The 24,083-nt window shown below is 45.4% G+C and overlaps 1 protein-coding gene across 1 annotated transcript in view; it reads right to left on the reverse strand.

The window, feature by feature from the left end:
• Positions 1–24,083, reverse strand: part of wnt3 (wingless-type MMTV integration site family, member 3) — a 27,060-nt gene continuing 2,977 nt past the window's right edge. Inside the window, exons 2-4 of the mRNA XM_010866336.3 lie at positions 7,102–7,343; positions 3,712–3,977; positions 1–2,252 (exon numbers count right to left, since the gene is read on the reverse strand). Of these exons, the coding sequence (XP_010864638.1) occupies positions 1,773–2,252; positions 3,712–3,977; positions 7,102–7,343 (988 nt within the window). The 3' untranslated portion in view covers positions 1–1,772. The remainder of the gene's footprint in view (positions 2,253–3,711; positions 3,978–7,101; positions 7,344–24,083) is intronic.

Consider the following 24,083-nt stretch of genomic DNA (forward strand, 5'->3'; position numbering starts at 1 on the left):
TTTGGATATAGCGGGAAAGAAACGAAGGAACTCAACACAGGGGACGGGGTAGAGGGCTTTTAAGAGGGTGACGCCGATGTTAAGCTATATCACAGCGAGGAGGCTAAACTATCTGGGTAAGTTTTAATTTATCTTGTTACATATAATGAATAGGAGGCATGTTGGACTGGCAGAACGTGTGTGGAAACTTCCCAGTTTGTTCCATCGTGCCTCCCTCCACCCTCCAACGTTAGACCTGTCACTGGCAGTCAGTGCGAACTCAATCTCAATCAATTCACCTCTTCCAGTAGGCGAAGTATCCCTCCAACCCTCGCCTCTGCAATTTGTTTCCCACCGAAACTCAACTGTTTCTGTTGTCGAGATATTTCACATCAGTGGCAAATAGGGAAGGAGGGATGAGGAAAGGAGATTTTGACGACTGTAATGACACTTTTCAGGGTCGTTACATGTCACCGGTGAGAGTATTCTTAGACACAGACTTTACAACCCGTTGAGGAACCTAATGTTATGGACCTGCAGTTGTTAGATAAAATCAAATCCCACTGTCGCTATTAGGCTGATAGTGAGTTTTCTTATCAGCATTGGGCAATTGCAAATTTAACTGGTGAATTCAATGTAAATCCAATGACGTAATCTCTTATAGCCAAACCCTCTACCAGTTCTTTTGATGACAACGTTTTCTTCTCTGTGACAATTCATTGTAACCTCCTCAAATACTTTAAAACAGGCTAATGTTACATAATCTGTGGGAATTCCAGCAAAATTTCTCTAAACCATCTCGGTGAATATGAATGTTAGAACGTAACAGGTTAAGACAAGAATGCATTTGCTCTCATAAATAACAATAGCCAATGTTTCACCACCTCAACACACTTCCTGTACTGCTGAATAGTGCATGTGCAAAAATGTTCATTAGTAGAAACCGGCGTGTTTGTTTGGTACACACGTCCCCTCCTGCGTACCACCTCCAGTCCCGGCCCGTTGATAATATTTCAGATATGTGGGGTTATAAAAGCAGGCTCTAAGCATCTCAGCCAGGCATCTGCTGCAGTTCAGAATCCGTACATTGTGCTGGGATTCGGGGCGATTTCACCAGCTCAGTAGTTAAGGAGGGGAGGGGTCCAGTAGCAGCCCGCTAAGTGGGGTTCAGTAGTTAAAGTGGTAGGTCCCTGGGCTGCTGTCGTGTGTTCAGTTATATTGTGGACCGACAGCTGTCGTTAACGGACCGCTGTAGTTTCTCTGTAGTGGACCAACAAGGTTACGCGCTGCCGAAATCAGCTGTTAGTTGAAATAGATGTCTGTTGGATAGCAATGGACAGGAAAGTCCTCGGTGACGCAGCCATGTGGAGGAAATAAATTAAGAAGTGGTCATAGCCCAATGCTGCAGGAACTGAAGAAGTTAAAACAGATTACCAGTGCCGGCCCTAGGCATAAGCGACCTACGCGCGGTTTCTTAGGGCCCCTAACTGCTAGGGTGCCCCTAAATCAAATTTCGCTTAGGGCCCCCCCCAAAAGGCTAGGGCTGGCATTTGCGTGATTAAGGTTGTTCCAATGATTATGCCCCCCACTATGGAGGATGCAGGGCAGGGAATAAAGATATGGGGACGTGACCTTTTTATTACAAGGTTGTAGAAGTCTAGAGTTCCAGCAAAGAAGTGTCATGCCCGCCTGTGCCTCTGTCTGTACCTGTGTCCTGTTGTGTATGTGACGAATGCAGCGTATGTGTCTGTGATATCTCTGCGGTCCATCGTTTCCGTGTGGCCCGTCGAGTGTCACTTGCACGTGTGAACGTCGTAGACGCGCACGCACTCCTGGCAGCTTACGTAGCAGCACCAGTGGAAGATACAGTGGCACTTCTCCTTGCGCTTCTCAGTCCGGGTGTTGTGGCCCCTGCCGCAGCAGAGCAGGTCGCAGCCCTCGATGCCGTGCGAGGACACGTTGCAGGCGCGGTCGCGCGTGCCAAACGAGCCCGTCTCCGGGTTGGGCTCGCAGAAGTTCGGCGAGCCCTCGTAGTACACCAGGTCGCGCTCCGTGGGGTGTTTGAAGAAGGCGTATCTGGCTCGCAGCGTCTCGACCCAGCCGCGCGACTCCCGGTGCTTCTCCACCACCATCTCCGAGGCGCTGTCGTACTTGTCCTTCAGGTAGTCGCCCAGCATGCGGAAGTCGGGCTGCGCCCACCAGCACGTTTTCACCTCGCAGCTGCCAGACAGGCCGTGGCATTTGCAGCGCAGGTGCATGTGGTCAAGGATGGTCTGGAGGAGAAGAAAAAAAAAACGAGGAAGACGGTGAACGGCAGAAAGACAGTAATATATGTGATTTCAACTGATAGCTTGTTCATATTCCCATTTACGTCTGCTCGCTTGGCCTGGGTTTCAGTCTGTTTAGTCTGGGATCATGTGCTTCGTCCGTCGCTTGCCTTGTTTGGTCTATTACCCCCCCCCCCCCCCCGCAGCCCATTTGATCGACCCCTCTCACCAGTCACCTAGATTGGTGAGCCCCAAGCGCCGGCCTGTGGGTTGGGGAGGGCAGGCTAGCTGCCTGATTGCAGGTGTAGTACAGGCCGCTGTGAAACAGAGGGAGGTTTTTGCAGTGTGCAGCAGCTAATTCCCTCTAAAGTCACCGGGCTCACGTGTGCACTGCCACCAGGCCTCTCTTGTCTTTGTTTAGATTTGTTTTGCTTTCATCCCGCGGCTATATTTAGCAGTAGAATTCCCCCAGCTGCAGCAGAAGGCAGGTGTTTGTTGCACCTTTGGGGCGAGAGGGGGCGGTGAGCGGTGGAGGGGTTCTGAGGTCTGACATCATGTCCTGGGCTCGTCAAGCCCCTGGCATCTCCCAGGGGCCCTGGGGGGGGGGGGGCAACAATGGAGCGTGAGAGGGCCAGGTGGGGCGACTGGGTTCAGGGCGAGAGAGAGAGAGGGAGAGGGAGAGAGAGAGAGAGAGAGAGAGAGAGAGATGGGTTCCTGACAGGGCTGCCTACCATATTGCAGCTCCTGTGGTCTCGCTGCTCCTGTCTAGTCAGATCAAAGGGCTGCCTTGTTGCCGTGTGGTCTCTCCAATTGCCCCTCAGCGTGCTGGTGTGGAGCAGCTCGCCAGATATTGAACTGAGCAATGACAGCAGTGAGTGATGGTTTAAGTCCGAGCTGATTCTCCTCTCTTCCCCCTGAACTAACCCAGGCCATTTGTCTGTCAGGACATTTCATTTGGGATGCAAGGCTTGTAAGGCAGGGCCATTTTTATTTTTTTTAACATCAGATAATTATCCATTCAGTCAAGATGAAGTGCGGAAATTTACAGAAATGTGGACTGAACTTCAGTCAAACACCGAAATCCTTCCTGTCATAGAATTTGTAAGCTGGTATGGTAATGTTTACTGTGGATAATTCTGTCCGATTGCAAAACAAGCAGATCTTTGTTCATTGTCTTTTTTTACTACTGTGCTTTTTACCTTTCTTTAGCTACGGGGCTGGGTGTGTTCAGGGTTTTCCCGTTTTATTGTGTAGTGATATATGGTATCTGTTCTGAATGGGATTAGGGTTGCCCGCTGAATCCCGCCTGCATGTGTTGTAAACACTTATGTACAGCATGTGTTTACATGAACGTACATGGCTGTTACCAGCTGCTATGACACAACCGTGTAGCACTGAAGAAGGTAAAGCCCGATGTATATAATTATAGTTTTGCAGTACGCTCTACGCTCAGTCGGGCCTTTACCGTGCGTCCTGCCTCGTTGTTGTGCCGGTTCATGGCAGAGCGCGCGTCAGGGCGGTTCTCTCGTGCGTCGGCAAACTCCCTGGACACCAGCACGCCGAACTCCGCATCCTCGCTGCAACCACCCCACTTCCAGCCCTCTCCCGGCGGGCCCTTGTGGTGGGAGTCGCAGCCACACATGGTGGACGTGCCCTCGGCGCAGGACCGCGTCACGGCGAACGCCACCCCGGCTGAAGCGATGGCATGGACGAAAGCAGATTCCCTGGTTGCTAGGAAAAAAGACGAAAGGGGGTGAATTCAATCAATCACTTTTTAGTGCCATCTTAACAAAACAGTTTCTGCAATCGTCTGCGCTGCCAGCTTCCATAAAGCAGGAGTAATGAAAAGGATTACCCCGAGGCACACACCTTTGAACACATCTTTTCACCTTCAAGCAGGTATTCATACCTTGAAGATCATAGCAATAAATACTTGCTTGACACATGTTGCCCCCCCACCCAGAGGGAAGTCCTTAAGAGGAGTTACAATATTGGGTTCTGATCAGTTTGGGAAAAAACTGGGAGATATTTTTCTCATTGCTCATCATCGCAGCTCCTTCTAAGTGTAGATCGGTCTACTCATGGCCTGCAGATTCTGGAAGGCTTCGGAGAGACGGCTACAAGAGACATGTCCACCGACTGTGACATCATCCTGTTGTGGCTGATGTCAGCAGGGCCTGATGTTCAGTGGCCTTATGTCATCCCTGAGGTGTGCTGTTTTTTGCGTCTGGATAGTGTTTCGGGAATGTAGTTTCCCCCCTCTTCCTCCATCCTCCTCCTCCTGTCAGAGCCCACTGGGCCTCTGGGTAGAAACTGAGCAGTATAACTGCTCCGCGGTGCGTTTGTGCCGAGAGATGGAGTTACGCCTCCTCTGAACGCAACAGTTTATTATGTAACCAGATACCATTGTCTCACAGTTGCAGCACACTTACTGGGGGCACAGCCATTTCTCAAACACACGAACACACAATACACACACACACACGCGCGCGCGCACAAAGCTGAGGGGCAAGTGTATGGTCAACTCTGCACTATAGGTGCTCTAAAAAGCATCTATGGAGGCCTTGCTTGGACCCACCCGTCCAAAACTGACTGCAGTACGTAGTGTTCCCTAAAACACACCTGTGGGAAGTTAGTTTTTCCACAGGGTGAGTCCATCGGTAGTTTTTGTGGTGTTTATTTGCAATAGACACAGAGAAACATACTGAGCACTTTATTTAGGCGAAGCCTCCATGAGATTGGCCAAATGGGTTCATAGTTCATTGTAGGGTGAGAGGTCATAGTGGTTGCTCTGAGGAGAAACCCTGGGGAGTGGAAATGCAGCAGTAACTACATTACCGGTGCCACTAAGCATCACCTCTGTTGTCTTCATGAAAACGTACCACACAATATCCTATCATTTAACAGTTCTTGTATGTGGTCACAAAACCACGACTGTACAACTCGTGTCAAGTTCCCAAAATAAAAAAAATAAAAAAAACTCCCAGATCATTCCAGGTTAAATAGTTATAAAGCACATTTTTTCTATGTGATAACCTGTGAATGTGTGTTGGATCGCAAACACCTCTGGTTAAGAGGCGAGGAGGCGTCCCAGCTAGCCTTGGCAAACCCTGCTGGGCTCCACAACGGGACCCTGTGAGCTGTGGGCCCCTGGAGCTCTGGCTTTCAGCCAAGGCTAGCGCTGCTCCTGCTACCTGCTGGGCCCATCAATCCGCCTTTGTTTCCCTTGTGTCACACTGTATTACCCACACAAAGGCCCCAGCGACTCGCGCCCCCACAGCCCTGCTCTGCCCAGAGCTGGCATTCCCTATCCCCCCCGTCCGTCCCGACACCCTCCCTCTGCCGCCACCCCGAAAAAAACCCCAATCCTCTACTTCCACCACTGCCGCTGTGCACCCTCAATTTTGACCCCCCCCCCCCCCCCCCCCCCCCCACACCCCCACCCCCCGAAGACACCATAATGGATCGGCATAGCCACCCTGGTCTGGTCCCTGTACCTCGCCAATGCCTCGTCCATCACTCCCGACTCGGCGTGCCCCCTCCTCCCTCGCCAGCACCCCCTGCCTTCCTTCCACCTCAGCCCGACGTGCCGGCCCGGGGTAGGTTGGGAGATTCCCTTTCAGCCTGTTTTCATGACCGAGTCAAAAGGGCGTGTGAATGGGGTGTCCGTGGGAGCCGGGCTATGTGAGTCGCCCCCTGGTCTTCATGCACAGTAGGGGTTGAGCTGAGCCCCCCATCCCTTTTCTATTGCCTGTAATCTCATTTGGCCTCCCCTCTCCCTTTTTTTTATTTGTCTTTTATTGAGGAGAGTGAGGGAGTTTCACGCTGCCCATTCCTGCCCAGATCCTTTCACCTCTGACTTGCAGGCTAATTAATTTCCAATCAGCAGCCTCACTCCGCAACACAAAGTCCCATCTTTATCATTAGGGATTTAAAGGCCTCCTCCAACCACCCTGGGTTCTTTTTTCTTTGTGCGTTCTGTGTTATTGTATCAGATTGTTTAAAGCACCCAATCAGTGTTGAGACCGTTGATGATTAGTATTCAGTGTAAAAAAAAAAAAAAAAGGTTGATAAATGATCTCCAGCATCAGCTTTAATTGTGTGAGCTATTCTTGAAAGATTATTCTTGAGAGATGAGAGACTAATCGTCTTTCATGTCAGAAAACATCAACAAGATTGGGAATCCCAGAAGACACAGTCGGAAGGGAAATGTGATGTTGGCGTTCGAGACGGTGGACGTTGAATAATCTGTCAGTGCTCATATCGGCGCTTGTTACTCATTGCTCAAAGGAAAGGTGTTTATTATTATAATTACACTGCAGGTCATGTTGAGTAGAGGCACAAACAGATTTTTCTTCTGGCTTACTCTACTTATATATCCTCATATTTGTTTACACCTTGTGTTTTCCATTGTGTCACTGTTATGTCCTTTCATGTTAGTTTTTCACTGATATGAGAAGCAGTTTATTCGTACTCAAATCCCTGCTGAAGTCAGATGCTGTAACCTATTTATTTGTTTTATATAATTTTTTTCTATGAACTTTGAGAGTAATTCATATAGTCTAATAAATCTGTTACATACCCTTTAAACACCTCCTTAGAAAAGGAATTTTCTCTCAGGCTATTTGAAAACTAGGCCTACGCATTGTTTTGAAGAAGGAACAAGACAGCTACTGTAAAATCAAAGCAGTTTCTCCAACATTGACAGAGTACAGAATTAAAAATACTCACATTCCATTTACTATTTTCAGCTTCAGACCAATTGATACTTTTTACTCGCCATTTTATAATTTTTTTCACAGAGAAATTAGGGGCATTCTTCAAGCAATGAGTCCTGCCTGAACAAGAAGCCTACCTTTGTCTAGCACGGGACCGAAGATGGCCAGGTTGTCCTTGATGGTGGTGCAGTTCCAACGACGGCCTCTGAACTGGTGCTGGCACTCCTGGATGCCCAGCTTCACGCCCTCTGCCACGCTGGGCATGATCTCGATGTAGTTGCGACAGAAACGCAGTTGCTTAGGTACCAGACCAGGGATCGAGCCGCACAGGATGGGTTGGGAGCCCAGCGACGAATACTGCTGGCCCAGCGCGAGGGACCTGCAACACAGGGGAGGGAGGGAGAAGGGGGGTCGTGTGTCATGTAGCTGCACGGCCAAACCTAGGGCCTACCCCTACACAGTCCCACAGTCTCTGGTGCATTCCTTTCTGAGGAGAAGCTATCTATAGGATCCACTGCCATTGAGTGAAACCGAGTGCCCTCCCTGAACTCACTGTCTCAATAGCAGGGAGGGTGAGATGCCAAGGAGGCCCTCAGAAGAGGGCCGTATTGTTCGGAAGGAGAAGGGTCGCCTCTCGATATACAAATGTAGCTTTTTGTCCCGTTGATTTGAATGTGTTCTGTGCTCAGAGTTGGATTCGCCGGAGGTCGGGTTGATTATTGCTTTTCTGTGGGGGTTGGGTTGATTTAGTGAGTGTTTTATTGGCATCACAAGTGCTTAATGCAGCTGAAGTGAGTGTTGCTACTTGTCGTTTTTTTTTCTTCACAGGAACAGAAGCTAAGCGGCCCTCTTCGTGGAAGGGATGTGACCTATTAGTAAGTGCTCCCCTTTGTTAGACCCGGCAGGTCTTGATGATCCGGAAGATAACAGAAATGAACCTGTCTGTTGGTTCATCCCCTGGGGAAGGGCCCATATAGGCCCCAATAATAACACTCGAAAAGGAAACACCGTTATTTCACGGTTCTCATTCAGGGTTTCCTACTGAAGTTGCACAATTAGTGCATCTGTGATTTAAGAATGTGTGTGTGGGTGTGTGTGTTGCAGTTGAGAGAGTGGTAACAGACATGTGGCATTCCTCAAACACCCAGTGCCTCACCAGCGGGCAGGAATATAGACGTGGCTGAACTTGGATTAGTCATCATGACGAGACAGCCCTGATCAGCCGGGGATGCCAGAAACCATTATAGTTTCACTGAGGTAATTAATTTTAATTGCCTGTTTTTTCTCGTGAGATAAGGGAAGGCGGGGAAAAGGTGATGTTCGCCGTGTCCGTGTTTTAACACGCTTAGTGTGATGACAGGCTGAAACACAACTGCACAGCACCTTCCAGAAGCTATTATTGCTATGAAGTAGTTATGTGTTTTTGTAACTTTATTATTTATTCATTCATTCATGCACTTGTGTATGCAAATTTGTTTCATGAACCACACAAGCATGCCCTTACCCATCTATGCAATATGGTGCAATGCTGTAGATTTGTCCTGTAAGATAAACAGCTACTGGGCTGATTACAAGCCTGGAGAATTTGATTATTTTTTTTGAAAACTTAGATTGTTCTTGTGTTTCTCTCTTAGATACTTAACTGAGAGGAAACAATGTTTGAAACGCTTATTCATCACAAGAAAATTGCCCAGACGAGGCATTTTGCCATCCTGTATATAGTTGATAAATAAATACTATGATTTCCTTGAAAATGTCAACCATATAACATTCCTTTGAAGGGAGGGTTGTTAACAGTTGTAAACTAAAGAATCGTAATTTTTTAATTTCTGACATTTCAGAGTTAACCATTCATCCGTTAAGAATGTTTAATCTGAAAGTACTACAAAACAAAAATTGGTGTTTTATGAAAAGTGACGGCCCACTCTGAATTGTATTTTTATTTCAATAGCTTCTACTAACATTATTTTATAAAGATGGAAAAATAAAACTGTTTCAAATAGGATGTCAAATAGGAGTCTCAAGTACGGATGTCAAATATATGTCAACAATCCCCACCAACACATTGAACGGGACAATCTCACTGGTTACGGGTCATGTAGGTGACATAGTGGTATACCGATATAAACAGCATGTCCGACATTCTTTCTCACAATGAACTGTCCATGTGGAACTTGCCAGAACATTCTTAGATGCCCCAAATACTTCTAGGCTGTCCTGGCATGGAATCGTCCAGGACTATATAATTTACCAGTAGCCTTTCTCAAGTTGAATTGACTCCGAACACTCGCTATCCTAATCTGATTTACTGATTTTGCATTTTCTCAAGTGTACACAGGCGTATTTGAGAGGGACACACAAGTGCCCTGGCCTATTTCAGTGGAAGACCAGGGCTGGCCAGTGTGAGTGCATGTACATGCTACTGTAAGTACATGCATGTGCGTGTTTGAGTGTGCATGTGTGCTGCGGCACATGCCCTTGCATGCTTGTGTGTGTGTGTGTGAGTGAGTGTGTGTACGAGACAGAGAGAAATAGAAACTGAGAGAAAAAGAGAAGCAAAAGAGAATGTGTTGTTAAGGTGCCCACAGAATTTGCCCACATTTGTTTGGGCCCTAGCCAATCTTTGTAAAGCGTGGAAAACGTCTGTGGCTTGTACACTCCTTAAGAAGTGATTTGCTGGGAAAATTCTCATGTTTGTCCCTCTTGAGACACTGTAGCTATAACCCTGGTAACACTTCCAGAAAAATAGGAAATAATCTACGATCAAAATCAGAATAAATTTTGATGTCTCAAGGACGTCATAGTTGTGCAAAGGGGTTTGGTGCCCTATTTCTTAAGTGACAATGTTTGTATGAAAACGAGTTGTCTCTCATTCAATAACAACAAAGAATCTCATCCATAACGTCCGAAAGATCATCATTTATCACTAACACCGAGGGGTGTAGACTCTGACCCAGGGAACATTGTCTTGTAAAAACATTTATCGGAAAAAAATCTATTGGAAAAATCTGCACCAAAGCGAACCAAAACCTAGAAATATTGTCCACCAACCAGTCCACCAACCAGTTTGGTTAGGAAGTGTCAGGGCAGGTTGTGGGCAGACAATCCCCAGGCAGGGCCGGTGACACGGCAGAAGGATCCAAGTGCGAGAGATGCTGCTAGTGAAACCGAAGACGCACACCATCACTCAGACAACCTGGATCGCGGAGGGAAAGAGGCAGGGCGGCAGAATCGCCAGGAACAATCAGCACCGATCAGATCAGAGGACCACTGTGGATGACCTATGACCCCCCTGTGGGGCGCAACCCCATCGTTGCTGCCATTGACTCTGACAGATGATTGTGCTACTGCTCTGCTCTACTCCACCCTAGCAGAAAGGCTGAGCCATTGAAGTGGGGGGGGGGGGGGGGGAGAGAGCTGTTCACAGCTCATGTGTGTGTTGTTCTCTCCCCGAGCCACAACCCCCTCCCACACATTTAGCTTTTTGATCTTTCTCTGGAATACAGGTGAGCATTGTTAAGGCAGGTTCCCAGGTATCATCGCTTGCCAGTGGGGCTTATGCTCAGAAAGAACAGGCTGATTGGCTTGACTATTACTGCGGCTGAGCCACTGGGACATATGAGACTATAAAGCGTCACCACTGCCCGGCCTGAAACATGCTCTTCTTGTACTAAGTGATCGATAATGTACAGAAATATTCCAAACTAAGATACAGATCCAGGTGACCAGGTCAACCTCCACTGTGGTACGCCATACAGAGAAAGAGTGAAAATTGCAACGTAAAGCTAAAGTAACTTCGCCTGAATTCGCAGAGACTTTGGACGACTGAGGTTTGTTCTTTTAGAACATTTGAAATATATGTTGGTATTCATAAATATCCATCCGTGGAAGCAAAATATCCCTACTAAATAAATATTTGTATGTTCCCTTTCCCGAAAATAGACCTCTGACTGATGTGCTGGTCGGAATTTGAGAAGGGTCATCATTCATCTATCTTTCTCTTATCCATTAATCTAAGAATGTGTTTACTCAGGCGCGAGGGAGGAACATATGAGTGTGCCTGCCAATCCATATCCTGCCACTGTGCTCAAGTGTTTCTGACTTCACTCTGTCTGAAGTGACTGAGTGACTAAGTAACATAATTACACAGTCTGCTAGCTGTGCAACTGGCCATTAATCTCCTAGCATGCCACAGGGCGGACCTGAGTGGATGTCCTGCCCTGCGCCGAGCCGCCTGCTGTGGTGAAGCCCATCCTTGGCGCTGCGATAGCCAATCAGATCATGCCGCCCTCTGCCTGGTAAACTGCTGACGTGTGGAGGTCTGATGAAGTAAATTACCCAAGTGCCCCGGGGCTCTCTTGTGGACGTTGCCTGTTTAGACAACATGCCGAGGCACCGTGTGTCTGTCTGATTTTGTTTGTAAAGGATGCGCCTCACTTGGTCTGTGATGGACTGACGAGATGAAAGCGTAGGGTATCTTTGGATAGGTGCTAATGAGAATCAGACCCGGGGGGGAAATCCTATGGGTGCCAGGCATTTCACGTGCACGCGTGTGTGCGCGCGCGCGTTGTGTGTGCGTGTGTCATAGCTGAGTCTGCCTGCTTCGCCTCGCTTCTTGGAAGCCGCGAGCGACATGTCTCAACTGAGCGAGAGAGGAGCCCAGACGCAGGAGAGGCCTGGGCCGATGGAGGCAGGACGCCGGGGGAATACACTGCAGGGGAGAACACGGGGGGAGCAGCGGCTACGGAGCTTGGCAGGTGCGTGCCTAGGCAGGCCTGTGACTGTGGGGCCTCCTCTGGCCTGGGGGGGGTCTAGCGCTGCCGGTGGGGGATTTTCTCAGTTTCAGAATCAGCCTGATGGGACTCGTGAGCGCAGGGGCATCTGGAAACCACAGACACCCAGTGGAGGAAACAAAGGGGTTCCACGAGGGCGCTCTGCAGAGTGGCTGAATATCAGCGCGTGCGTATCTATCGAGGATATTTTTACAGGGCCAAAGCCTCCGTGAAGCTTGCGATTCTGCTCCATGTGTCGCCTGGGAGGGGTTTCTCCGCCACTCCGTTTGGTGCTGAATAAACTTTGATTCAATCAGTGTGCGGCTGGTGTGTTTTCCAGCTGCTATCGTGGGAGGTCCACATCACGGCAGGGGGGGTCAAAATGCCGTGCCTGTCTAGTGCAGACAGATGAACTTTCTCTTTGTGACAGGTACTCCATGTCCAGAGGCACAGAAAACACTCCGCTACCATCTGAACCAACCAGGTCATGACATCTGACCTCACTGCCTTGAGCTTGGTGTCCCATGGGAGCGGTTTGAAGTTCACGACCAACGCGGCTTCATGTGTACAGCTCATCGTCAGTCAAGGAGAATCACATCAAATGTTTATGGCGTCCTAATGCCTCCTGTAACATGTGATCATTCCACTGCATTAGCCCTATTTGATTACATTAGCCTACAGGGTTACTTGGTGGACTGAGGCGGCATGTTCCTGAACATGTCAGTCTTCAGACGATGCCATTCCCAGATAGCACACATATGTCCTGCCGATGTCGGCATAAGATCAGAAGATCGAACGCGGTTTGGAGCGCCGAGTGGAGGTCGACTGTACGTGTGAACGATCGAAAGAAATGTGTGGCCAGGAAATGGCCGGTTCTATGCGTTTAATTTGTACAATCCTGCGCAGTCTTTTCCGTGGCCATTTATTTCCTGACCTAAGTCCAATACGGACCTTTTCCAAGGTATTTTGGCTACTTGAAATTTATTTTTTGTCAGTAGGCCTAATCCTCATTTCACTTTCATTTGAATGTGAACATATAGTAGAAATATTTTCACCTTGTCCATCTCCCGTTAATCTATATTGCCTAGGCAATACTCCTTGATACTAAGTAGCCCAGTTGCTGGATACAAATAGTGCGGGCTTCTTTTAATCGTTGTATGAGTAGATTTAAAAGAGTTCTTACATTAACAAGGCGGAGGTCCACCTTAGCTGAGCTTCTAATCTTGTTGGAGCCCTCATCTTGAGGAACACATTGTATTCCAGCCCCTTCATGGCCGATCCATCCATTCACAAGTCTGTTCATGATGGTGTGTAATTGGGTGGGGGAGTTATGCTTTGGAAACCGTTTCAATTAATATTTAATTTTAAATAGTTCTAGACAACACAGGGGAAATTAATGTTGTGTTGTGCGCTGCAGGAGCTGTCCAGTTTTCAAGAGCTATTTGGTATCTGGGCTTGTGGTGGCATGGGACATCCTGCTTTAGAAGTGATTAGGGAACCCATGGAAACGACAGTCAAATGATGAGTCTGACTTTTGTTTTTAATATGTCGGTATCATTGTTTCAAGTCAGATTGCATCATTTTGTATCTAAGTGGAAGAGGTCGCTTTAGGGAATTAATGAGGTTGTCTGGAAGGGGATACAATAAATATTAAACAATCAGCACGTAAAATGTATTTTCCGATTTGAAGCTAGGTGAATTGTAGCAACAACAGTACAATATTTTTTTATGTTTTACTGACATTTCATAACGGTTCAAATTACATAATGATTCCTTAGACTATTCATTGCTTGTTTTCTCATTTTAACATTTAGTAAATATTACCAACAACAGTGCAACCCGGTCTCAGGTGTAGAGGTTAAATAGTAAATGTAAATCTGGCACACTCCTGTTCATATGATATACTGCATTAAGTTAAGTGGAATATACTAAACAACAGAGAATAAAAGACCATGACACTGAAAGTGGGTCAAGTTGGAAAACACCAGTGTTTGACACCATGTCTTACTAGTTGACTGTGCTCAGACTCAAAGCTTTGCATGGCTAATGTAATCGGAGCACAGTGGATTAGCCAGCAATAATTAAATAAATTAATTGATGATCAAAACAGGAAGTCTTTGTTTCTTATTTATAAATACAAATTCATAGCTACGTTTTATTTAACACTTCTCCACCTTGAGTAAAAACACTTCCATTATATATCTTTTAGTCACTTAACGTACACCCTAGGGTGACGTGGTTGGTGTCTACATATTTATACTATTTTGCAACCAGTGGGAATCAACCCCGAAACCCTACTCTTGTGTTTGCTCGTTTAGCCCCAAGTTGTAGTCTCTAACTTAGGGCTTTTGTCATGGCAGGGTTATGTTCCCAAACGTGCATGCGGACAGTTTGGACTTGGGTGGCAACGGTACATGTATGCCTAACACCTGGCTTGGAGCGTATCGCGGTATGGCGGCAACATTTATTGTCAACACTTGGTGAAGATCAGTTTTGCGTTTATTTGGGTTAAAGATCCAACGCTAATCTGGGAAAAATATGTAAGAGGGACATTTCACCTTAGAAGGTGCGGAAACCCTCTATTCTCAACCACGGCATTCAGGGGCATATCTGCAGCTAAGGAGCTCCTTGGTACCACCCTTGCCTTTGCCGGGTGAGACGTAATGCGTGAGACAAAAACCTGGTGTGAGATCGAAACTGCTCTCTCGCTGGCTTCCGCTGGAGTTTGTACCTTGTCATTCCTGTGTACATTAGCACATCACTTTGTCTGCCCATGTGTTTTCTCAGGGAAGAGAGAACACTGAGAGCTCATCCAGCGTGTACCTGAACCTCATGAGTGAGACTGATGCTGTGTAACAGGAGACACTTGAGGTCCAGCGTTTGAAGCAGGATAAACACGTCGATCACCTACCTGACGCTGAGGTTCACAGCCAGACGTGCCACTAGGATAAAATCTGGCTGAAGTATTAACTGTGTGTGAAGCACGGACCTGTGTTCTTTATTTGCTTCTATGTCCACTATGCCGAGAGCCATGTGGCTGTGTTTTTTAATGATTATTCATTTAATTAAACCTCCGGTTAAGCACTGTTGTTTCTATGCTATTGACACATTCCGCCAGGGATACCAAACCCTCTTATTTGGCACGTTTGGCCCCATTTTCCACGTACTTTTATTGTTGAATTATCATCAGTGCTGTTGTTTTGGTCAAAGTGACATTTCGGAGATTTTCTTTGGGTAGATGCATGCTTGATTCAAATACTGCAGTGGTCAGACGCACTCCAAAATGTGTTCTAATCCGTCTCCACATATCTAATGTTTTTAAGATTCTTTAAAAAAAACATACAGCCCCGGAAAAGATTAAGAGACCACTGCATGTTTTTCTTTCCTTTCCAAAAAAGTCAAAAAGGAAGGTCTTGAGTGAGGAACAGAAGGGTAAAATGAAGAAATCACTGCAAATTGAACCCTTCTGTTCCTCACTCAAAACTTTCCTTTTCAACTTTTTTGGAAAGGAAAGAAAAAGGTGCAGTGGTCTCTTAATCTTTTCCGGAGCTGTATATATATATATATATATATATATATATATATATATATATATATATATATATATATATTTTAATTTCTAATTTCTAAAATATAAGAGATATTTTAACTATCTCTACTTGTGCATTTGAAGAAAACAGACTAGCTACAGACTAGCTACATAGCAGTTGTGCTATGTTTCCAGTGTTGTTGTGCTCACTGATGAAATGGTGAAGGCAAGTCATCTCTTTATCTACACAAACTCTGTAGATACATGCACGAAGCGGTTTCAACACTGTACCAGCCTTGGTCCTTGTTGACCATGCACAGGGTGCCTCTACATTAACCCAAGACTGTTTTTATTTATTTGTGAAGAATATAGAGTTTATATTCTTAGGTTATTGTCAGACAATACAGATAAATGTATTATTATGAAAACAGTTTGGGCATTTTATTAGCTAAATATTATACCCAGCTTTTTGTCCCTGGAAGGAAGTCAGAGTGGGTGCAGTGTCGTAAGAATTCAGCAAAGCACATCATTTGTTTGTCCGAGTCATTAATTGTCCCGTCGGGATAAAAATCGCACAACTTGTGTGGCACGCCATTAATCACACTTCTGTTATCACACTGTTTTTGGACTGTTCATCCCAAAGCAGCCACTAGACCCTAGGAGATGATATTTAGGTATATAAAATGTTGTGCATGTAGGCAACTTAGTGAATGAAATGCTTGCCCCTGGCGCTTTGGCCATAATGGGACCCAGGAAGAGAGAGAAAGAGTGGGATTAGAACGGGAACCAGCCTGTCAAAATCTATTGTTATTATAATATTATTATCATTATAAGTCATGGCTCCGTTGCTACTTGTACTCAAAGGCCTCACTCCTATCGTGCAATCATGCATTTAGGACACAGTGAATTGGCAAGGTACTCTGTCTTAGAAACCGTAGGTTCAACTTGCTGTCTCGTAATTCAACTGTAAATATTCCGCAAACTACTGCGCCATCAGAATGTTTGTGGCGTCAGTCATGGTTTCATTTGACATTCCACGTGGTACAACCATTTTTTTTTTTTATCAGCTAACTAGAGATAAGCCCAAATGGTACCCAGGCGCTAATCACCCCTCACTGAATGCATGACGTCAATGGATGAATGTGTGATACTCCCAGATGAATGAAAACTTAATTAGGCTATTATTGAAACATAATACAAATGATATAGCTACTTACTACATGTTACTGTTTTTCAATAGGAGATTCAGCTTATTGTGTAATAAATTCATCAAATCTAAATTGAAAATGTAAATCTACATTATTTTAGGAGGGAAAGATAAACTAAATCGCCTTAAAATTAATCTCTCTTTGAATGTTCTCTGCTTATTTTACTGAAGATTAATATTTTACAAATGTCTTAGTCTAAATAATTATTCACAAAACGAAATTCCAAGATATCTTGTTTCTATCTTTTTCTAATAACCCCTCTCGGTTTTTCTATAACTTATCCATGTCACCTATAGAAAGCTCTTATATGCCATTAATCTAAAAGACTAGATCTATGCATTGGTTTTGAAATCAACCTGATAGCCCCACTACAACCAACGGGAGAGACCTGAAAAGACGCCCCATTCACAGCCTTTTCAATTCGGGCCTCATCTTTTTCTAATAGCTCCTCTCGGTTTTTTGATAATGTTTTCATGTCAGCTACAGAAAAATCCTATATGCCAATAATCTAGGAGACTAGAGCTCTACATTGCCGCTAAAATCAACCCGATAGCCCCACTACTGCAGTTCACCGCCTATTCTGTTCGGACCTCTTCTTTTTCTATGTATTCTTTTTTTGTAGTTTTTTTAGTATGATGAGACCTTCAATACAAACAAATTCTGTATTTCTATTTTTTTTTTTAGAATATTCTATATAGTTTGATAACGACCCAGTAGGTGAACAGATGCTATGGCTGGATGGTGATGCTGCGGAGGAGAATGTCCATGCTAATTGGGGCGATTCCAATGCTAATGACACCAAACATCATTCGGCTCTGGCGGTTATAGGGGATAAAAAAGGCCTGGCGGTTCTAGTGTTAACCACCTGTATTTATATATGAATATAATTATACTCCTGTGTAGCAGAAATCTTACAAATGGCTACTTTAAATTAGGATTATTATCCCAGGTTTAGTATGATACGTCTGTTCCTGAGACTGGGTTGCCACTCAGCCTCAACCACGACACATAACTTGCTGCAGGACTGGAAAATGAAATTAATTAAGGATTTCTCCTCTACATGTTGGAATACAGTTGTTGATGCAGGTCAGTCATTCTTGTGCGTGTGTGAACAAGTTAGATTCAGCTCATTGAATTAATCAAACTCAGTCAGAGAATTTCCTTTTCAACGCCCAGAGCATTACAGTCCTGTGTGTATAATGGTGGTCTTAGCAAAAAAGAGCTGCAGTATCAGACACCAGAGACATAAACTCCAGAGAACATCCATGGATGGTTCGGTGGATGGAAGCAAAATGTATTATTTCACTATACAGTGGGGAGAACAAGTATTTGATACACTGATGATTTTGCAGGTTTTCCTACTTACGAAGCACATAAAGGTCTGTAATTTTTATCATAGGTACACGTCAACTGTGAGAGAGGGAATCTAAAACAAAAATCCTGAAAATCACATTTTATGATATTTAAATAATTAATTTGCATTTTATTGCATGACATAAGTATTTGATCACCTACCAACCAGTAAGAATTCCAGCTCTCACAGACCTGTTAGTTTTTCTTTAAGAAGCCCTCCTGTTCTCCACTCATTACCTGTATTAACTGCACCTGTTTGAACTCTTTACCTGTATAAAAGACACCTGTCCACACACTCAATCAAACAGACTCCAACCTCTCCACAATGGCCAAGACCAGAGAGCTGTGTAAGGACATCAGGGATAAAATTGTAGACCTGCACAAGGCTGGGATGGGCTACAGGACAATAGGCAAGCAGCTGTTGGCGCAATTATTAGAAAATGGAAGTTCAAGATGACGGTCAATCTCCCTCGGCCTGGGGCTCCATGAAATGTTTCTCACCTCGTGGGGCATCAATGATCATGAGGAAGGTGAGGGACCAGCCCAGAACTACGCGGCAGGACCTGGTCAATGACCTGAAGAGAGCTGGGACCACAGTCTGAAAGAAAACCATTAGTAACACACTACGCAGTCATGGATTAAAATCCTGCAGCGCACGCAAGGTCCCCCTGCTCAAGCCAGCACATGTCCAGGCCCGTCTGAAGTTTGCCAATGACCATCTGGATGATCCAGAGGAGGAATGGGAGAAGGTCATGTGGTCTGATGAGACAAAAAGAGTAAGAGCATTGAAAATGGGTCGTGGCTGGGTCTTCCAGCATGTCAATGACCCGAAACACACAGCCAGGGTAACTAAGGAGTGGCTCCGTAAGAAGCATCTCAAGGTCCTGGAGTGGCCTAGCCAGTCTCCAGACCTGAACCCAATAGAAAATCTTTGGAGGGAGTTGAAAGTCCGTATTGCCCAGCGACAGCTCCGAAACCTGAAGGATCTGGAGAAGGTCTGTATGGAGGAGTGGGCCAAAATCCCTGCTGCAGTGTGTGCAAACCTGGTCAAGAACTACAGGAAACGTATGATCTCTGTAATTGCAAACAAAGGTTTCTGTACCAAATATAAAGTTCTGCTTTTCTGATATATCAAATACTCATGTCATGCAATAAAATGTGAATTATTTCCTTAAAAATCATACAACGTGATTTTCTGGATTTTTGGAATTGCAGACCTCTACATGCTTTGTAAGTGGGGAAAACCTGCAAAATCAGCAGCGTATCAAATACTTGTCCTCCCCACTGTACGTTGTTGTCATAAGTTGTTGGGGATTTGCCCAGGGCCCCATGTCCAATGAAGTGTCATACACACAGGAGACACACCAGAACATTGCCACCGGAATCTCGATTTTAATCCCAGCGCAGAATCCACCAGGGAGACGGAGACACCGGGAAGAGAGCGTAGGTGGGCCACGAAGAAGTTGCCGGCTTGGCCCCCAGGATGGAGCTTTTCCTTTTGGAGGCTGGAATGCGCAGCTCCTGTCTGTGTTGTTGAGTTCTGTTTTTGATTTGTGGTCCAACAGCTCTGGGCTGATCAGATAAAAATGACAGGACCCCTGAAAAATGCTCCAACCTGTTTCTGCTTTCTTCCCTCAATCTTTCCTTCCTCCATGTCTCCCTCACCCTTGCTCATCCTTTGTAGGCTCATTGAGAGCGAGTGCAGAGCCGGGACTGAGAGCCCCTGCAGTCAGACCAGAGGAGAACAGGGAGCTGAGGTGTTAACTTGTGAACCTGCCTGTCAGGAAGCCACTCTGAGAGACGAGCTTCATGCAATTCACTGGGGGACCAGGCAGAACTCTCTCACTGACAACACACTGAAGCAGTGCCAGTCGAAGCAGAAGAAGTCCTCTCTCTCTCTGAGTGAATTTGAGAGCAAATACACAACGGAAACTGTTCAGATGCAAAACGGTATTGATTTGTCAGATCGAAAAAGTGTAAGACTTGTTTGTATTTGTTCTAGGTTACATCCCCAGCAGCAGGTACACATATGGCCCAGTGAGTAGTTGGTTTAAATCCGGCCCACCCTCCTTGGACTCCCTCTTCCAGTCTATCACACTGTATCATCTTGCCTTACTGACTGCTGTTTGGTCCTGGATAAAATTAGGGCCTCTACTAAGTCTTTTGAGCATTACTCGTTAAAGCAAAATACAAATGAAGCATGGGTATGAACTATCATGCAAAGTCAGTAGTAACTTGGGACTGTCCTGCCTTGGCTTCCCTTGACAATGTTTGACAGTGGGGATTGCAACAAAACAACAACGAAATGCCTTCTGAATTAACTGGAATCTTGAATTTTGAATGAACTGGAATCTTGCATTTTAGATGCAGAATTACTGACTGTCTAGGCCTAACTATTTCTTGATTGTTGTAGCCATCAGTTGTCTGATAAAAAAATCACCCACATCAGTAAATGTATTTCTTGTCAAACCTGTTATTTCTTTAGTAAAGGCTTCTTATATCAGCAAATTGCCTGTAATAAGTCATCTCTAAATTCAGTGTTAGCCTCAAATGTAGCGTCTCTGTTCAATTCCCTCCCTTATTTTATAGAATATTGTCTGATAAATTCTGTTAATATATATATTTTATAATAAATCCTATTACTATATGGTATGATATATGCTATTCCTATATAATGTTTGACATAGTATTATTATATAGGGTATGATATATGGTGTTTCTATACAATGTATAATATACACTATTTCAATATATTTTATGATAGATACTATTACTTTATATTTTATGAAATGTGCTGTTACTATATATTGTATTATATTTGTTATTACTGTTTATTGGTATATGCTGCTACAATATATTGTATTACAGGGTCATCAAGCGTCTATTCTGTTTCTTGGACTCAAAACCCCTTTTCACCTTGCAATTTCAATCATGAATTCAAAGTCAGGAACAGTGATTCATATTGCCTTTGCGTCTCTCTGTGCCTAGGGGCAAGCTGGGTGACCTCGCAGATGACCAAGAAGGTTTGATTCCGTTTTGGTATTTAGGGAGAACAGGTGTGACCGAAACCTCTTAGTCACCAGGCACAAGGCCAGGCAGTGTGTCTGATGTCTCCTACCTGCTGTCCTGGAGACTTAACCGACCCTGATGGGCCTCTGGGCGTTTGAGCCCGTTTCCCTTTGAGGAACTGTCCTGACCTGTGTTTTAGTACTGGTAATAGCCATGCACTGTGGGACTTTGTCATTTCCTACACGAGTAGTTCATCACACACTCTTTGATGATGGGCTAAGATTAGGAATTGTCTTTGCTTTGAACTACCGGCCAACTTACAGCCTCAGGTTGGACGGGATGATGTCACGCCAGTGGTGTTTTGTTGTGCCGGACAGTCAGAGTGTCGGAGTGCTTTGGTGTTGACCGAATGTGAACTCACTTAGGTGACGTGTATCGATTGAAATTCGAGCGCAGAGCTGCTGTAGTGGAAAAGGAAACAGTGCATCGTAATCCACATTGGGACACCAAGTAGGGAACCTCATCCACCTGCTGAAAGGATCTGTGTGGAAGTCTAGTTTAGCGAATGGAAAAATAAACGTGCGTTGAATTTCACGCGGGAACGATCTCTATCTGGCAAAGACACTACGCCTCCTGAGTTATTTCTTAGTGGTATTAGGGATGTCTTTGACCCCGGCCTGCATGCCAATCGTATGGGACCCTGCCAGTCTTATGAATAACATTCTTTGGGGCTCTTTCCCCTCTTTCGTTTTCCTCCATCACTCCCTTTGCACTGTTCAATATAATGCCTAAACATCCTTGATCTTTTCACACCAGGATTGCAGACGAAGGATTTACTCGCACTGAGAATCATTAAAGGGATCCTTCTTGCAAAAAGGAGGGGGTGGGTTGGGTGGGGGGTGAGGGGGTTGTCACAGTCAGATAATGACATTCCTGAGACCCGGAGATGGACCTTAGAGCCCCCATTTAAGCCAGAGGGGTTGGCCAGAGGGCAGGGGTGTCCACAACAGAGCAGAGCAGCGGATGAGTAGTGAGCCAATGACAAGGCTGTTCGGGTAGGGGGGCCATGATTGGACAGAGGATGGGTTGGGAAGCCAGGATAGGGGATTTTCTGGGTGTCTGAGATAGGGGATGGGTAGAGTGTCTCAGATAGGGGATGGGTAGGGTGTCCGACATAGGGGATGGGTAGGGTGTCTGAGATAGGGGATGGGTAGGGTGTCCAACATAGGGGATGGGTAGGGTGTCCGAGATAGGGGATGGGTAGGGGGTCCGAGATAGAGGATGGGTAGGGTGTCCAACATAAGGGATGGGTAGGGTGTCCGAGATAGGGGATGGGTAGGGTGTCCGAGATAGGGGATGGGTAGGGTGTCCGAGATAGGGGATGGGTAGGGCGTCTGAGATAGGGGATGGGTAGGGCGTCTGAGATAGGGGATGGGTAGGGCGTCTGAGATATAGGATGGGTAGGGTGTCTGAGATAGGGGATGGGTAGGGTGTCTGAGATAGGGGATGGGTAGGGTGTCTGAGATAAGGGATGGGTAGGGTGTCTGAGATAAGGGATGGGTAGAGTGGGGTGGTAGTGTAATGAATATCGACCATGTCAGTCTACTCAACTACCCACATATCACAGACTTCCCAAACGTTTCTCTTTCACAGAGAAATAGAGTACATTTTCCAAGTCATTGGGTTTCTTGTATGGATTTTCTCTGTCAGTTGGAAATTCCTTAGAATTTCTTACTGTAACACTTCACTGTCAATACAAAGAGACTTGGGAAGTCAAGGAATGTAGGGTACATGGGAGCGTACGGTATGATCATTTAACAGCATATAATTTCCCTGCAATTTCCTGTGTTCTACGTGTGGTATTGATTGACCCATGTCTTCTAGTTGGCTGTCACAATTGTTGTAAATAGGTAATTTCGTATTCCACATATCTACACTCTGTTGGGAAGTGGAGGCCACAAATCGTATGCGATTATGTTCAGTAGGTCAGTGCTGAAATTCTTGCTAGCATAGGCTAAACTCTTCTGCTGATATTCACCAGACGTCACCCAAAACTCTGGCAACCAAAGCTAAAGCCACAACTCAGTATAGTAACTGTTTCCAGGTTACATCTACTCTGATTCCACTCATGGAAGGGTGGTTATGATTACCAGAAGATTTTGTGTAAATCACTCAAGATAAGTGTCTACCAAATTAAATTAAATGTAAAATGCTAGAATACAAGTGGATAATTGTTGGCTTTAAATGTCTCGAGGTTCAGCGGTGATGTTCTGGGGCTTCACCACAGACCTTTGTTCTTCCCATGTTGGTATTTTAGGAGTTCCTGGTGTGTAAAGACATATCGGCAGCAGGATGTGTCGGCAGTCACTCAGCAGGGCCTCTGTCGATAATGTTAATATAAACAGAAAGGGCTTAACCTGCTGACAGGTTATTTCCAGCTCTTGCATTTAAGGATCACCAGTGTATATACGGAGCACTCACTGTATTTTAATATGCCATGGTCTCCGCCTTGAACTGCCTACGATATTTTCGTTTTTTTCAAGTTGCAGCATAATAGCAGGGTAAAAAAAACATGTAGGCCAATTGTAGAATACCAACGTTCATCACAGCTGAAAACTGTCCACCACTTTTCCTCTAATTACCTTTTTTTAATTAAATGTTTGTGCCGCACTATTTAATTGTTTAGCATTATATTATATCCCAGTGTTGTGGATACTGTCAAATTTGTTTCTCAGAAGCCACGCATTTATATTAGAGATGGGCATCGGGTTGCCAAAACCTTTATCAGACGGCTTCTACCAAGCTGCGCTGGGAACGCGCTGTTTTGTTCTATCTTTTATCTGCTTCGAAAATCTTTTTAAATACTTTATTTTCTCTCACTCATGAAACTCTTCAAGCTACCAAAAAAAATTTTTTTTCATTTTAAAAGGGAGTCTATTTACTTGACATTCCTGTTTTTTTGTGTGTCTCAGTCCCAGCTCCTCTGTAAACCACCTCATTAGCCAGCTATTTTACTTTAGGACCTCTTCCACCATGCATGTGCTCATCTACAGAGTTATTTATGCTCTGTTTTGTTTTCAAACTCGTCTTGTGATTGTGTGACTGGCTGCCAGGCATGGAGCAGTCAAACTCCTTCACCCCCGCCCCTCCCCCCTTGGCTGAAGAATTTATGACCAAGTCATCGCCCCTGAGACGGAGGCCGAGAGGAGACCTGGCCCACCGAAACATGGCACCATCTCCCTGGACGT

Source organism: Esox lucius, chromosome 5, assembly GCF_011004845.1.
Source record: "Esox lucius isolate fEsoLuc1 chromosome 5, fEsoLuc1.pri, whole genome shotgun sequence".
NCBI lineage: Eukaryota > Metazoa > Chordata > Actinopteri > Esociformes > Esocidae > Esox > Esox lucius.